The sequence below is a fragment of the Engystomops pustulosus genome, chromosome 5 (assembly GCF_040894005.1).
Source record: "Engystomops pustulosus chromosome 5, aEngPut4.maternal, whole genome shotgun sequence".
NCBI classification, from domain to species: Eukaryota; Metazoa; Chordata; class Amphibia; order Anura; family Leptodactylidae; genus Engystomops; species Engystomops pustulosus.
Genome location: NC_092415.1, coordinates 26,130,185 through 26,146,245, shown reverse-complemented (window position 1 = coordinate 26,146,245; position 16,061 = coordinate 26,130,185). Strand labels below are relative to the sequence as shown.

General features: G+C 44.5%; 1 protein-coding gene across 1 annotated transcript in view; it reads right to left on the bottom strand.

The window, feature by feature from the left end:
* RRM2B (ribonucleotide reductase regulatory TP53 inducible subunit M2B) overlaps positions 1-12,202 on the bottom strand; it is a 29,134-nt gene extending 16,932 nt beyond the window's left edge. The window contains exons 1-3 of the mRNA XM_072154630.1: positions 11,975-12,202; positions 7,114-7,263; positions 5,260-5,376 (exon numbers count right to left, since the gene is read on the bottom strand). Of these exons, the coding sequence (XP_072010731.1) occupies positions 5,260-5,376; positions 7,114-7,263; positions 11,975-12,031 (324 nt within the window). The 5' untranslated portion in view covers positions 12,032-12,202. The remainder of the gene's footprint in view (positions 1-5,259; positions 5,377-7,113; positions 7,264-11,974) is intronic.
* Positions 12,203-16,061: the final 3,859 nt, after the last annotated feature.

Sequence of the window (16,061 nt, the reverse complement as noted above, 5' to 3'; positions counted from 1 at the left end):
ATTACATACCACCTATAGTAACACATCACATACAACCTATAGTAACACATCACATAGAACCTATAGTAACACATCACATACCACCTATAGTAACACATCACATACCACCTGTAGTAACACATCACATACCACCTGTAGTAACACATCACATACCACCTATAGTAACACATCACATACCACCTGTAGTAACACATCACATAGAACCTATAGTAACACATCACATACCACCTATAGTAACACATCACATACAACCTATAGTAACACATCACATACAACCTATAGTAACACATCACATACAACCTATAGTAACACATCACATACAACCTATAGTAACACATCACATACAACCTATAGTAACACATCACATACAACCTATAGTAACACATCACATACAACCTATAGTAACACATCACATACCACCTATAGTATCACATCACACACAACCTATAGTAACACACCACATACAACCTATAGTAACACATCACATACCACCTATAGTAACACATCACATACAACCTATAGTAACACATCACATAGAACCTATAGTAACACATCACATACCACCTATAGTAACACATCACATACCACCTGTAGTAACACATCACATACCACCTATAGTAACACATCACATACAACCTATAGTAACACATCACATACCACCTATAGTAACACATCACATACCACCTGTAGTAACACATCACATACAACCTGTAGTAACACATCACATACAACCTGTAGTAACACATCACATACCACCTATAGTAACACATCACATACCACCTGTAGTAACACATCACATACCACCTATAGTAACACATCACATACCACCTGTAGTAACACATCACATACCACCTATAGTAACACATCACATACCACCTATAGTAACACATCACATACCACCTGTAGTAACACATTACATACCACCTATAGTAACACATCACATACAACTATAGTAACACATCACATACCACCTATAGTAACACATCACATACCACCTGTAGTAACACATCACATACCACCTGTAGTAACACATCACATACCACCTATAGTAACACATCACATACCACCTGTAGTAACACATCACATACCACCTATAGTAACACATCACATACCACCTATAGTAACACATCACATACAACCTATAGTAACACATCACATACCACCTGTAGTAACACATCACATACCACCTATAGTAACACATCACATACCACCTATAGTAACACATCACATACAACCTATAGTAACACATCACATACCACCTATAGTAACACATCACATACAACCTATAGTAACACATCACATACAACCTATAGTAACACATCACACACAACCTATAGTAACACATCACATACCACCTATAGTAACACATCACATACCACCTATAGTAACACATCACATACCACCTATAGTAACACATCACATACCACCTGTAGTAACACATCACATACCACCTATAGTAACACATCACATACAACCTATAGTAACACATCACATAGAACCTATAGTAACACATCACATACTACCTATAGTAACACATCACATACCACCTGTAGTAACACATCACATACCACCTATAGTAACACATCACATACAACCTATAGTAACACATCACATACAACCTATAGTAACACATCACAAACAACCTATAGTAACACATCACATACAACCTATAGTAACACATCACATACCACCTGTAGTAACACATCACATACCACCTATAGTAACACATCACATACCACCTATAGTAACACATCACATACCACCTATAGTAACACATCACATACCACCTGTAGTAACACATCACATACAACCTATAGTATCACATCACACACAACCTATAGTAACACACCACATACAACCTATAGTAACACATCACATACCACCTATAGTAACACATCACATACAACCTATAGTAACACATCACATAGAACCTATAGTAACACATCACATACCACCTATAGTAACACATCACATACCACCTGTTGTAACACATCACATACCACCTATAGTTACACATCACATACAACCTATAGTAACACATCACATAGAACCTATAGTAACACATCACATACCACCTATAGTAACACATCACAAACCACCTATAGTAACACATCGCATACAACCTATAGTAACACATCACATACCACCTGTAGTAACACATCACATACAACCTATAGTAACACATCACATACAACCTATAGTAACACATCACATAACACCTATAGTAACACATCACATACCACCTGTAGTAACACATCACATACCACCTATAGTAACACATCACATACAACCTATAGTAACACATCACATACCACCTATAGTAACACATCACATACCACCTATAGTAACACATCACATACCACCTATAGTAACACATCACATACCACCTGTAGTAACACGCCACATACAACCTATAGTAACACATCACATACCACCTATAGTAACACATCACATACAACCTATAGTAACACATCACATAGAACCTATAGTAACACATCACATACCACCTATAGTAACACATCACATACAACCTATAGTAACACATCACATACCACCTGTAGTAACACGCCACATACAACCTATAGTAACACATCACATACCACCTATAGTAACACATCACATACCACCTGTAGTAACACATCACATAGAACCTATAGTAACACATCACATACCACCTATAGTAACACATCACATACAACCTATAGTAACACATCACATACAACCTATAGTAACACATCACATACAACCTATAGTAACACATCACATACAACCTATAGTAACACATCACATACAACCTATAGTAACACATCACATACCACCTATAGTATCACATCACACACAACCTATAGTAACACACCACATACAACCTATAGTAACACATCACATACCACCTATAGTAACACATCACATACAACCTATAGTAACACATCACATAGAACCTATAGTAACACATCACATACCACCTATAGTAACACATCACATACCACCTGTAGTAACACATCACATACAACCTATAGTAACACATCACATACAACCTATAGTAACACATCACATAGAACCTATAGTAACACATCACATACCACCTATAGTAACACATCACATACCACCTATAGTAACACATCGCATACAACCTATAGTAACACATCACATACCACCTGTAGTAACACATCACATACAACCTATAGTAACACATCACATACAACCTATAGTAACACATCACATACCACCTATAGTAACACATCACATACCACCTATAGTAACACATCACATACCACCTGTAGTAAGACATCACATACCACCTATAGTAACACATCACATACAACCTATAGTAACACATCACATACCACCTATAGTAACACATCACATACCACCTATAGTAACACACCACATACAACCTATAGTAACACATCACATACCACCTATAGTAACACGCCACATACAACCTATAGTAACACATCACATACCACCTATAGTAACACATCACATACCACCTATAGTAACACACCACATACAACCTATAGTAACACATCACATACCACCTATAGTAACACGCCACATACAACCTATAGTAACACACCACATACCACCTATAGTAACACACCACATACCACCTATAGTAACACACCACATACAACCTATAGTAACACATCACATACCACCTATAGTAACACATCACATACCACCTATAGTAACACACCACATACCACCTATAGTAACACATCACATACCACCTATAGTAACACACCACATACAACCTATAGTAACACATCACATACCACCTATAGTAACACATCACATACCATCTATAGTAACACACCACATACCACCTATAGTAACACATCACATACCACCTATAGTAACACATCACATACCACCTATAGTAACACACCACATACAACCTATAGTAACACATCACATACCACCTATAGTAACACATCACATACCACCTATAGTAACACACCACATACAACCTATAGTAACACATCACATACCACCTATAGGAACACATCACATACCACCTGTAGTAACACACCACATACCACCTATAGTAACACATCACATACAACCTATAGTAACACATCACATACAACCTATAGTAACACATCACATACCACCTATAGTAACACATCACATACCACCTATAGTAACACACCACATACAACCTATAGTAACACACCACATACAACCTATAGTAACACATCACATACCACCTATAGGAACACATCACATACCACCTGTAGTAACACACCACATACCACCTATAGTTACACATCACATACCACCTATAGTTACACATCACATACCACCTATAGTTACACATCACATACAACCTATAGTAACACATCACATACCACCTATAGTAACACATCACATACAACCTATAGTAATACATCACATACCACCTATAGTAACACATCACATACAACCTATAGTAACACATCACATACCACCTGTAGTAACACATCACATACAACCTATAGTAACACATCACATACCACCTATAGTAACACATCACATACAACCTATAGTAATACATCACATACCACCTATAGTAACACATCACATACAACCTATAGTAACACATCACATACCACCTGTAGTAACACATCACATACAACCTATAGTAACACACCACATACAACCTATAGTTACACATCACATACCACCTGTAGTAACACATCACATACCACCTATAGTAACACATCACATACCACCTATAGTAACACATCACATACCACCTGTAGTAACACATCACATACCACCTATAGTAACACATCACATACAACCTATAGTAACACATCACATACCACCTATAGTAACACATCACATACAACCTATAGTAACACATCACATACAACCTATAGTAACACACCACATACAACCTATAGTAACACATCACATACAACCTATAGTAATACATCACATACCACCTATAGTAACACATCACATACCACCTGTAGTAACACATCACATACCACCTATAGTAACACATCACATACCACCTATAGTAACACATCACATACCACCTATAGTAACACATCACATACCACCTGTAGTAACACATCACATACCACCTATAGTAACACATCACATACCACCTGTAGTAACACATCACATACAACCTATAGTAACACATCACATACAACCTATAGTAACGCATCACATACCGCCTATAGTAACACATCACATACCACCTATAGTAACACATCACATACAACCTATAGTAATACATCACATACCACCTATAGTAACACCTACCAGGTTCTCATTAACAATGCCATCACTAGCAGCAAAGAAAGCCAATACATGGGAAATGAAGTATTTCTCATCCGACGTCAGCGTCTCCCAGTGAGCAAGATCTCTGGACAAGTCCACCTAATAGAAAATGATAACATGCAGCACATTATAGAGCAGCGGTAAAGGAAGTGTAACAGCAGTTACAACCATACAAAGCTCCAGACAGTGAGAACTCTGCAACCATCCTTTTGGTGTTCACAGCAGGACTGTGAAGAATACATTCCTATTCCAGGATTGTAGCTGGATTTAGAGCTCTTTGGTGCACTGGTGTGTGAGATCTCTTCCTTGTACTGCTGCACAGTCCCGCCCCTTCTGTTTGGATACTACAACAGTTTACTCCAGGGGGAAGGGCTGTGCAGCAGTACAGGGAAAAGATCTCGCACAGCAGTGCACCAGTCCAGCTACAATCCTAGCATATAACTGCCTTTTTCACTAATAACAACACACACAAAGGTATGATAACACATCTCTCCAGGGACAATACCAAATGCTGCCTATAGCTATGTATGGTCAAAACTGACGACGTAATCCCTTTCAAATATACGGAGTTCCTTATATGTCATTGTTATTATATACAGCAGATAATGTAATGTCATCATTTACCGGTGTTATATCCCTGCGTCTACGGCCAAAGTGTAAAGTTACGGCTGCAGATGGTGAATACATTGGTTGCATATTGATACATTGTCAGTTGTATATCGATACATTGTTGATTGTATATCAATACATTGTTTGTTGTATATTGATAAACTGTTGATTGTATTTTGATACATTGCTGCTTATAATGTTCGGAAAACGGGAGAATTCTGCACCAAAATTTTACACATGATTTTGTCACAGGTTTGCTACGGATTTAGGACAAGACCTACCTAGCAACCTATCAGCACTCAACTTTTCTTTCCTAATCATCTCCAAAAAATACAATTAAAGGGAATCTGTCACTATGATTTACCTACCTGAACTACCTACTATGTGATGTAGGGCTATGCCAACACCTGCTGCTCTTACCTTTATACTTATTGTCCAGCTGCTCCTTTCCTTCCAAAACTTTACATTAGAAATATGCAAATTAGGCTGAAGTGCTCTGGCAGAGCACTTTAAGGATACAGGTCCACGTCTCGCTGGAGCCAGGACTGATGGAGTTGAAGGGAGAAGATGAGAGTAGTCGCTGGGCAGTGGAAGTGCAGCCGGGGGCGTCGTTATTGCTGTGGTGTTAGAAACCTGAGGTGCTCTTCTAGAGCTCCCAAAGCACTTCAAGCCAATTTGCATATTTGTAGACTAAAGTTTTGGCATGGAAGAAGCATGTCTTAAAAATAAGACATGGGTGACGTGTGGTCACAGCCCTATGTAACATAGCGGTTAGTTTGGGTAAATTGTGGTGATGGATTCCCTTTAAATCACTTACCCGGGGCTGTGACTGTGCCTATATTCTTATATTAGGTATCCATGGCCTCCTTCCTTCTAATATCAACTTTTTTAATTAGGCTAATTAAAGGGGGGGAATTATTAGATTTCTTTCTTGCTGTAGCTTCACAGGCTGTTACACTGTGCAGGAGCACCACCTCAACAGTATGAGAATACAGCAGGCAGATGGAGGGGGGAAGAACTGAAGTAGCAGAGGAGGAGAGGTAAACAGTGTAACAGCCTGTTAAGCTACAGCACAGAAGGGCCCTGGTAACACAGAGTATTTCTGTCTCATTAGCATAATTGTAATAGTTGATGTTAGAAGGAAGGAGGCCATGGATAACAAATATAAGAAGATACCACCGTCCCGGTGCCTGGATCTAAGGCAGGTCTAATCTAATAATCACTTACTTCCTCCACGGTCCAAAATGAGGCCTGCGCCTTTTTATACATTTTCCAAATGTCCGGATACTGTATTGGAAAAATGACGAATCGCCGGGGGTTCTTCCTGAGAAGGGGCTCATCTTCATCACTGGCTCCATTACTAACACTGCAACCGTTCTGCAGAAAAAAAGACACAATGGTAAAAATGGCGCCAGTTTATATTTTTGATGCTGCACTTAAAGGGAACCTGTCACCAGGTTTTACCACATTAAACTAGCAGCCACTAGCAGGTGTGAAATGTCCTTTCTAGAATTCCCTCTTATGTGCAATCTAACCCATTTACCAATATAAAAAAAAAATCCTCCAAAGCAATATGCAAATGATCTGAGACGAGTCACTTTTTGCATGAGATGAGTCAGGGTTGGAGGCTGCAGGGGAGGTGTCACTGTGCTCTAGCACCTAGAAGCGTCTGAGGGATGTCAGTAGTGGGAGGCAGCAGTCTGTAGCCGTAATATCTCAGGTGTCTCCTCAGGTAAATGCTCCGCAGCAGATGTTTCACCATCAGTAAGTTCCTTTATTGCATTCAGAAAGTCACTGAGGAGTTTTCTTACCATATTTTGGTACGGTATATAGGTACAGTATGTTACAGTATGTTGGTACGGTATATTACAGTGTATTGGTACAGTATGTTACGGTATATTACATTATATTGGTACAGTATATTACAGTATATTGGTACAGTATATTACGGTATATTAGTACAGTATATTACAGTATATTAGTACAGTATATTGGTACAGTATGTTACGGTATATTGGTACGGTATATTACAGTATATTGGTACAGTATGTTACGGTATATTGGTATGGTATGTAACAGTATATTGGTACAGTATGTTACGGTACGTTGGTGCGGTATATTGCAGTATAACAGTACAGTATGTTACGGTATGTTGGTACAGGATGCTATGGTATGTTGGTACAGTATAATGGTACAGTATGTTGGTACGGAATGTTGGTACAGTATGTTACGGTATGTTGGTACAGTATATTGCAGTATAACAGTACAGTATGTTACGGTATGTTGGTACAGTATAACGGTACAGTATGTTGGTACGGTATGTTGGTACAGTATGTTACAGTATGTTACGGTACGTTGGTACGGTATATTACAGTATGTTGATACAGTATGTTACGGTTTATTGGTACAGTATGTTACAGTATATTACAGTATGGTACCGTATGTTACAGTATATTAGTACAGTATGTTACGGTATATTGGTACCGTATGTTACAGTATATTACAGTATATTGGTACGGTATGTTACAGTATATTACAGTATATTAGTACAGTATGTTACGGTTTATTGGTACAGTATGTTACAGTATATTACAGTATGGTACCGTATGTTACAGTATATTAGTACAGTATGTTACGGTATATTGGTACCGTATGTTACAGTATATTACAGTATATTGGTACGGTATGTTACAGTATATTACAGTATATTAGTACAGTATGTTACGGTATATTGGTACGGTATGTTACAGTATATTACAGTATATTAGTACAGTATGTTACGGTATATTACAGTATGGTACCGTATGTTACGGTATATTGGTACGGTATGTTACAGTATATTACAGTATATTAGTACAGTATGTTACAGTATATTACAGTATATTAGTACAGTATGTTACGGTATATTGGTACGGTATGTTACAGTATATTACAGTATATTAGTACAGTATGTTACAGTATATTAGTACAGTATGTTACGGTATATTGGTACGGTATGTTACAGTATATTACAGTATATTAGTACAGTATGTTACGGTATATTGGTACCGTATGTTACAGTATATTACAGTATATTGGTACGGTATGTTACAGTATATTACAGTATATTAGTACAGTATGTTACGGTATATTGGTACGGTATGTTACAGTATATTACAGTATATTAGTACAGTATGTTACGGTATATTACAGTATGGTACCGTATGTTACGGTATATTGGTACCGTATGTTACAGTATATTACAGTATATTAGTACAGTATGTTACGGTATATTGGTACGGTATGTTACGGTATGTCCTCGGTTTTACTGATGAGGTATGTTCTATATACGATGTTGCTATATGAGTCTATAGATTCTCCCCCTCACAGTCCAGCACCAGACAATGGCAGCTGTGTACAGGCCGCACCTGTAGTACAAGTCTTTCCTCCAGGTACAACGTTATGTAACATGTCATAAATCCTCCGGGTTGTAGCTTCACAGGCTGCTACACTGTGCAGAAGCACTACCCCCTACCACTGCGTGAGATTACATCAGGCAGAGTCAGGGGGGAAGTGCTGAGGGAGTAGGGGGTAAGAGCCTGTGTAAGCTACAGTGTAACAGCCTGTGCAGCTACAGAACAGAGGGGCCCTGGTAACAACCCCTGGATCTATGAGTAAGTGCCCCTGGTTTATCATGATGGATTCCGATGGTACATTCCCTTTAAGCCTCTGCTGTTGCTCTGTGCAGAAGAGACAATCAGACGCAATGTGATGATGTCATCGCGCCTGCGCACTGCTGCGACACAGGAGGAGGCAGAGCTGCTGAGGGGGAAGGAGAGATGCAAATAATAGATTTTAATTCTAATATAAAACAACAGAGAAGGAAGACAGTGGCCACAATGTGACAAGAGGAGGAGAGGAGCACAATGTAAGGGGGAGGGGCACAATGTGAGGGGGGAGGAGGAGGAGAAGAGGGGCCACAATGTGAGGAGGGAGGGGGACACAATGTAAGGGGGGAGGGGGCACAATGTTAGGGGGGAGGAGGAGAAGAGTGGCCACAATGTGAGGAGGGAGGGGGACACAATGTAAGGGGGGAGGGGGCACAATGTTAGGGGGGAGGAGGAGAAGAGTGGCCACAATGTGATGGGAGGAGGAGAGGAGCACAATGTGAGGAGGGAGGGGACACAATGTAAGGGGGAGGGGGCACAATGTGAGGGGGGAGGAGGAGAAGAGGGGCCACAATGTGAGGAGGGAGGGGGACACAATGTAAGGGGGGAGGGGGCACAATGTTAGGGGGGAGGAGGAGAAGAGTGGCCACAATGTGATGGGAGGAGGAGAGGAGCACAATGTGAGGAGGGAGGGGACACAATGTAAGGGGGAGGGGGCACAATGTGAGGGGGGAGGAGGAGAAGAGGGGCCACAATGTGAGGAGGGAGGGGGACACAATGTAAGGGGGGAGGGGGCACAATGTTAGGGGGGAGGAGGAGAAGAGTGGCCACAATGTGATGGGAGGAGGAGAGGAGCACAATGTGAGGAGGGAGGGGACACAATGTAAGGGGGAGGGGGCACAATGTGAGGGGGCAGGAGGAGAAGAGGGGCCACAATGTGAGGAGGGAGGGGGACACAATGTAAGGGGGGAGGGGCCACAATGAGATGGGGGGAGGGGGCACAATGTTAGGGGGGAGGAGGAGAAGAGTGGCCACAATGTGATGGGAGGAGGAGAGGAGCACAATGTGAGGAGGGAGGGGGCACAATGTGAGGGGGGAGGAGGAGAAGAGGGGCCACAATGTGAGGAGGGAGGGGGACACAATGTAAGGGGGGAGGGGGCACAATGTTAGGGGGGAGGAGGAGAAGAGGGGCCACAATGTGAGGAGGGAGGGGGACACAATGTAAGGGGTTGGGGGCCAAAATGAGATGGGGGGAAGGGGCACAATGTGAGGGGAGGAGGAGGGGAGGAGCACAAGGTGACGGGAGGAGGAGGGGAGGAGCACAAAGTGACCGGAGGAGGAGGAGGAGAGGAGCACAATGTGAGGAGGAAGGGGGACACCATGTAAGGGGGGAGGGGGACACAATGAGATGGGGGAGTGGCCACAATGAGATGGGGGGGAGGGGGCACAATGTGAGGGGAGGCGGAGGAGAGGAGCACAATGTGAGGGGGGAGGGGACACAGTGTGAGGGAGAGAAGAGAAGCACAATATGATGGGAGGAGGATGACAGGAGCACAATATGAGGGGGGAGGGGGACGGGACTCAATGTGTTGGGAGGAGGAGGAGAGGAGCACAATGTGAGGGGGGAGGGGACACAGTGTGAGGGGGAGAAGAGAAGCACAATATGATGGGAGGGGGATGACAGGAGCACAATATGAGGGGGGAGGGGACACAATGTGTTGGGAAGAGGAGGAGAGGAGCACAACGTGAGGGGGGAGGGGGACACAATATGTTGGGAGGAGAGGAGCACAATGTGAGGGGGAGAAGAGAAGCACAATATGATGGGAGGATGACAGGAGCACAATATGAAGGGGGAGGGGGACACAATGTGTTGGGAGGAGGAGGAGAGGAGCACAATGTGAGGGGGGAGGGGGACATAATGTGAGGGGGGAGGGGGACACAATATGTTTGGAGGAGGAGGAGGAGAGGAGCACAATGTGAGGGGGAGGAGACACAGTGTGAGGGGGAGAAGAGAAGCACAATATGATGGGAGGATGACAGGAGCACAATATGACGGGGGAGGGGGGCACAATGTGTTGGGAGGAGGAGGAGAGGAGCACAATGTGAGGGGGGAGGGGACACAATGTGAGGGGGTATTATGCCCCACTCTGCATCACAGCTCTCACATTACAAATAATGACTTCCCCTTTAAATGAGAGAAAATCACATTTTGTTACATGTTGCAGTTTTCATTGGTTGCTACGGGTAACACTGACTGTTTTGGGGTTAGAAGAGCCCCCTGTGTACCATGGACCATTGTGACCCCCTCCCCTTGCACAGATCCGCTGCTATTATGAGAGCAGGAGGGGTCTCTGCAGGTCACACACAGTGCGGCTGCGTCACTACATGTTCCGGTGTCTTCCGTTGCAGTGTGTCAGCGCAGTGTACGTGCTGTACATTACCTGCTCTCCTATGCGGCAGCCATCAGACCCCGGAGGAGGAAGCCTGCAGTCCCCCATAGCAGGGCAGATCCGGGCACCGGCTGTGACTCCTCCTTACACAGGGCGGGAGGGGCGGCACAGTCACAGTGTCCCATCACTAAGCCGGGCGTGCACGTCCCCTCCTCCATGGCAAGGCATAGACAATGCAGGGTGCCTGCTGGGTGCACCCATAGGTGCTCTGTGAGAGTATGGAACACCCGGCCCTTATTATCTTCCACAACTAAACCGATTACACCGGAAGTCTATGGGATCCGGTACCGGGGATTACCAGGGATCTGTTCGTCTTCCGTTACTATTGTTTCAATGACAGAAGACGATAATAATGGAGCTGAACTGGGCCTAACCGTGTACACAGGTTCTGTAGGTCCAAAATCTGTAGATCCATGTAATGATCTGGCCCAGAAGCTGCATTTATAGACATAATTCTGGGTCCAGTTGGATTTAATGTGAGAAAATCAGTGAAAAAATACAAAGCTGCCCTGAGAGTGTAGGGGGGTCCATAATTTGGTACCTGTGCACACATGGAAATACCGGACCAAGCGCCAGGTCTATATGCACAATAGATTGTAAGCTCTTGTGGGCAGCCATCATTGCTATTCTTCTTCCCGTCAATGTTATTGCCATGTAATATGTTATATGAATTGTAGATGTTCCCCATGATCTGTAGAGAGCGCCACAGTATACGATGGCGCCATAGAAATAACAATATTTGTTGTACAGGGATTATTTCCCTACAGCAGTGCATTGCTTTACCACAACCTATACCAGTGATGTTGAACCTTTTAGAGCCTGAGTGCCCAAACTTCAACCAAAAGCCACTTATTTATAGCAAAGTGCCAGCACAGCAATTTAAGCAGTAATTTATTTCTCCTTGTTCTTTGACAACTTTCAGTCGTTCAGCCTCCTAAAGACACCAACGCAGTGGAAAGGAGGAGGGCAAATTCATCTATCATTGTAGGAAGATTCTCCAGGAAGAGTCTTTGAGTTCTGTCTGGTGAACTTCATGCTGGGGTGATGGCCTGGGTGCCCACAGAGAGGGCTCCGAGTGCCGCCTCTGGCACCCGTGCCATAGGTTCACCACCACTGCCCTACGCCGGGAAAAAAAAATCAGATATGTCTCGGTAACCAAATAACAATGGTAAGATGTGGTCACACTAATGGGTCACAGAAGATCCTGGCAGTGTTTCTATATGGGCTGGGGATGAGGATGTAGACTGATGTGCATAAATCACCATAATTATCACTGAATATATGCAGAGACACAGATCACAATAACTGACTACAGTAAGGGATTGGAGACAATTTTAGCAATCTTTTGGCCTTTACCTAGAGGAGAGGAGGTTCTACCATCAGCATAGACAGGGGGCATCCTCTACACCTAGAGGAGAGGAGGTTCTACCGTCACCATAGACAGGGGGCATCCTCTACACCTAGAGGAGAAGAGGTTCTACCATCACCATAGACAGGGGGCATCCTCTACACCTAGAGGAGAGGAGGCTCTACCATCACCATAGACAGGGGGCATCCTCTACACCTAGAGGAGAGGAGGTTCTACCATCACCATAGACAGGGGGATCCTCTACACCTAGAGGAGAGAAGGTTCTACCGTCACCATAGACAGGGGGCATCCTCTACACCTAGAGGAGAGGAGGTTCTACCATCACCATAGACAGGGGGCATCCTCTACACCTAGAGGAGAAGAGGTTCTACCATCACCATAGACAGGGGGCATCCTCTACACCTAGAGGAGAGGAGGCTCTACCATCACCATAGACAGGGGGCATCCTCTACACCTAGAGGAGAGGAGGTTCTACCATCACCATAGACAGGGGGCATCCTCTACACCTAGAGGAGAGGCAGCTCTACCATCACCATAGACAGGGGGCATCCTCTACACCTAGAGGAGAGGAGGCTCTACCATCACCATAGACAGGGGGCATCCTCTACACCTAGAGGAGAGGCAGCTCTACCATCACCATAGACAGGGGGCATCCTCTACACCTAGAGGAGAGGAGGCTCTACCATCACCATAGACAGGGGGCATCCTCTACACCTAGAGGAGAGGCGGTTCTACCATCACCATAGACAGGGGGCATCCTCTACACCTAGAGAAGAGGCGGTTCTACCATCACCATAGACAGGGGGCATCCTCTACACCTAGAGGAGAGGCGGATCTACCATCACCATAGACAGGGGCATCCTCTACACCTAGAGGAGAGGCGGTTCTACCATCACCATAGACAGGGGGCATCCTCTACACCTAGAGGAGAAGATGTTCTACCATCACCATAGAGAGGGGGCATCCTCCACACCTAGAGGAGAAGAGGTTCTACCATCACCATAGAGAGGGGGCATCCTCCACACCTAGAGGAGAGGCGGCTCTACCATCACCATAGACAGGGGCATCCTCTACACCTAGAGGAGAGGGGGGTTCTACCATCACCATAGACAGGGGACATCCTCTACACCTAGAGGAGAGGCGGCTCTATAATCACCATAGACAGGGGACATCCTCTACACCTAGAGGAGAGGCGGCTCTATAATCACCATAGACAGGGGGCATCCTCTACACCTAGGGGAGAAGAGGTTCTACTATCACCATAGACAGGGGGCATCCTCTACACCTAGAGGAGAAGAGGTTCTACCATCACCATAGACAGGGACATCCTCTACACCTAGAGGAGAGGAGGTTCTACCATCACCATAGACAGGGGGCATCCTCTACACCTAGAGGAGAGGAGGTTCTACCATCACCATAGACAGGGGGCATCCTCTACACCTAGAGGAGAGGAGGTTCTACCATCACCATAGACAGGGGGCATCCTCTACACCTAGAGGAGAGGAGGTTCTACCATCACCATAGACAGGGGGCATCCTCTACATCTAGAGGAGAGGTGGTTCTACCATCACCATAGACAGGGGGCATCCTCTACACCTAGAGGAGAGGAGGTTCTACCATCACCATAGACAGGGGGCATCCTCTACACCTGGAGGAGAGACAGCTCTACCATTACCATAGACAGGGGGCATCCTCTACACCTAGAGGAGAGGAGGTTCTACCATCACCATAGACAGGGACATCCTCTACACCTAGAGGAGAGCCGGTTCTACCATCACCATAGACAGGGGGCATCCTCTACACCTAGAGGAGAGGCGGTTCTACCATCACCATAGACAGGAGGCATCCTCTACACCTAGAGGAGAGGAGGTTCTATCATCACCATAGACAGGGGACATCCTCTACACCTAGAGGAGAGGCAGCTCTACCATTACCATAGACAGGGGGCATCCTCTACACCTAGAGGAGAGGAGGTTCTACCATCACCATAGACAGGGGGCATCCTCTACACCTAGAGGAGAGGAGGCTCTACCATCACCATAGACAGGGGGCATCCTCTACACCTAGAGGAGAGGAGGTTCTACCATCACCATAGACAGGGGCATCCTCTACACCTAGAGGAGAGGCGGATCTACCATCACCATAGACAGGGGCATCCTCTACACCTAGAGGAGAGGAGGTTCTACCATCACCATAGACAGGGGCATCCTCTACACCTAGAGGAGTGGCGGTTCTACCATCACCATAGACAGGGGGCATCCTCTACACCTAGGGGAGAAGAGGTTCTACTATCACCATAGACAGGGGGCATCCTCTACACCTAGAGGAGAAGAGGTTCTACTATCACCATAGACAGGGGGCATCCTCTACACCTAGAGGAGAAGAGGTTCTACTATCACCATAGACAGGGGGCATCCTCTACACCTAGAGGAGAGGAGGTTCTACCATCACCATAGACAGGGGGCATCCTCTACACCTAGAGGAGAGGAGGTTCTACCATCACCATAGACAGGGGGCATCCTCTACACCTGGAGGAGAGACAGCTCTACCATTACCATAGACAGGGGACATCCTCTACACCTAGAGGAGAGGAGGTTCTACCATCACCATAGACAGGGGGCATCCTCTACACCTAGAGGAGAGGAGGTTCTATCATCACCATAGACAGGGGACATCCTCTACACCTAGAGGAGAGGCAGCTCTACCATT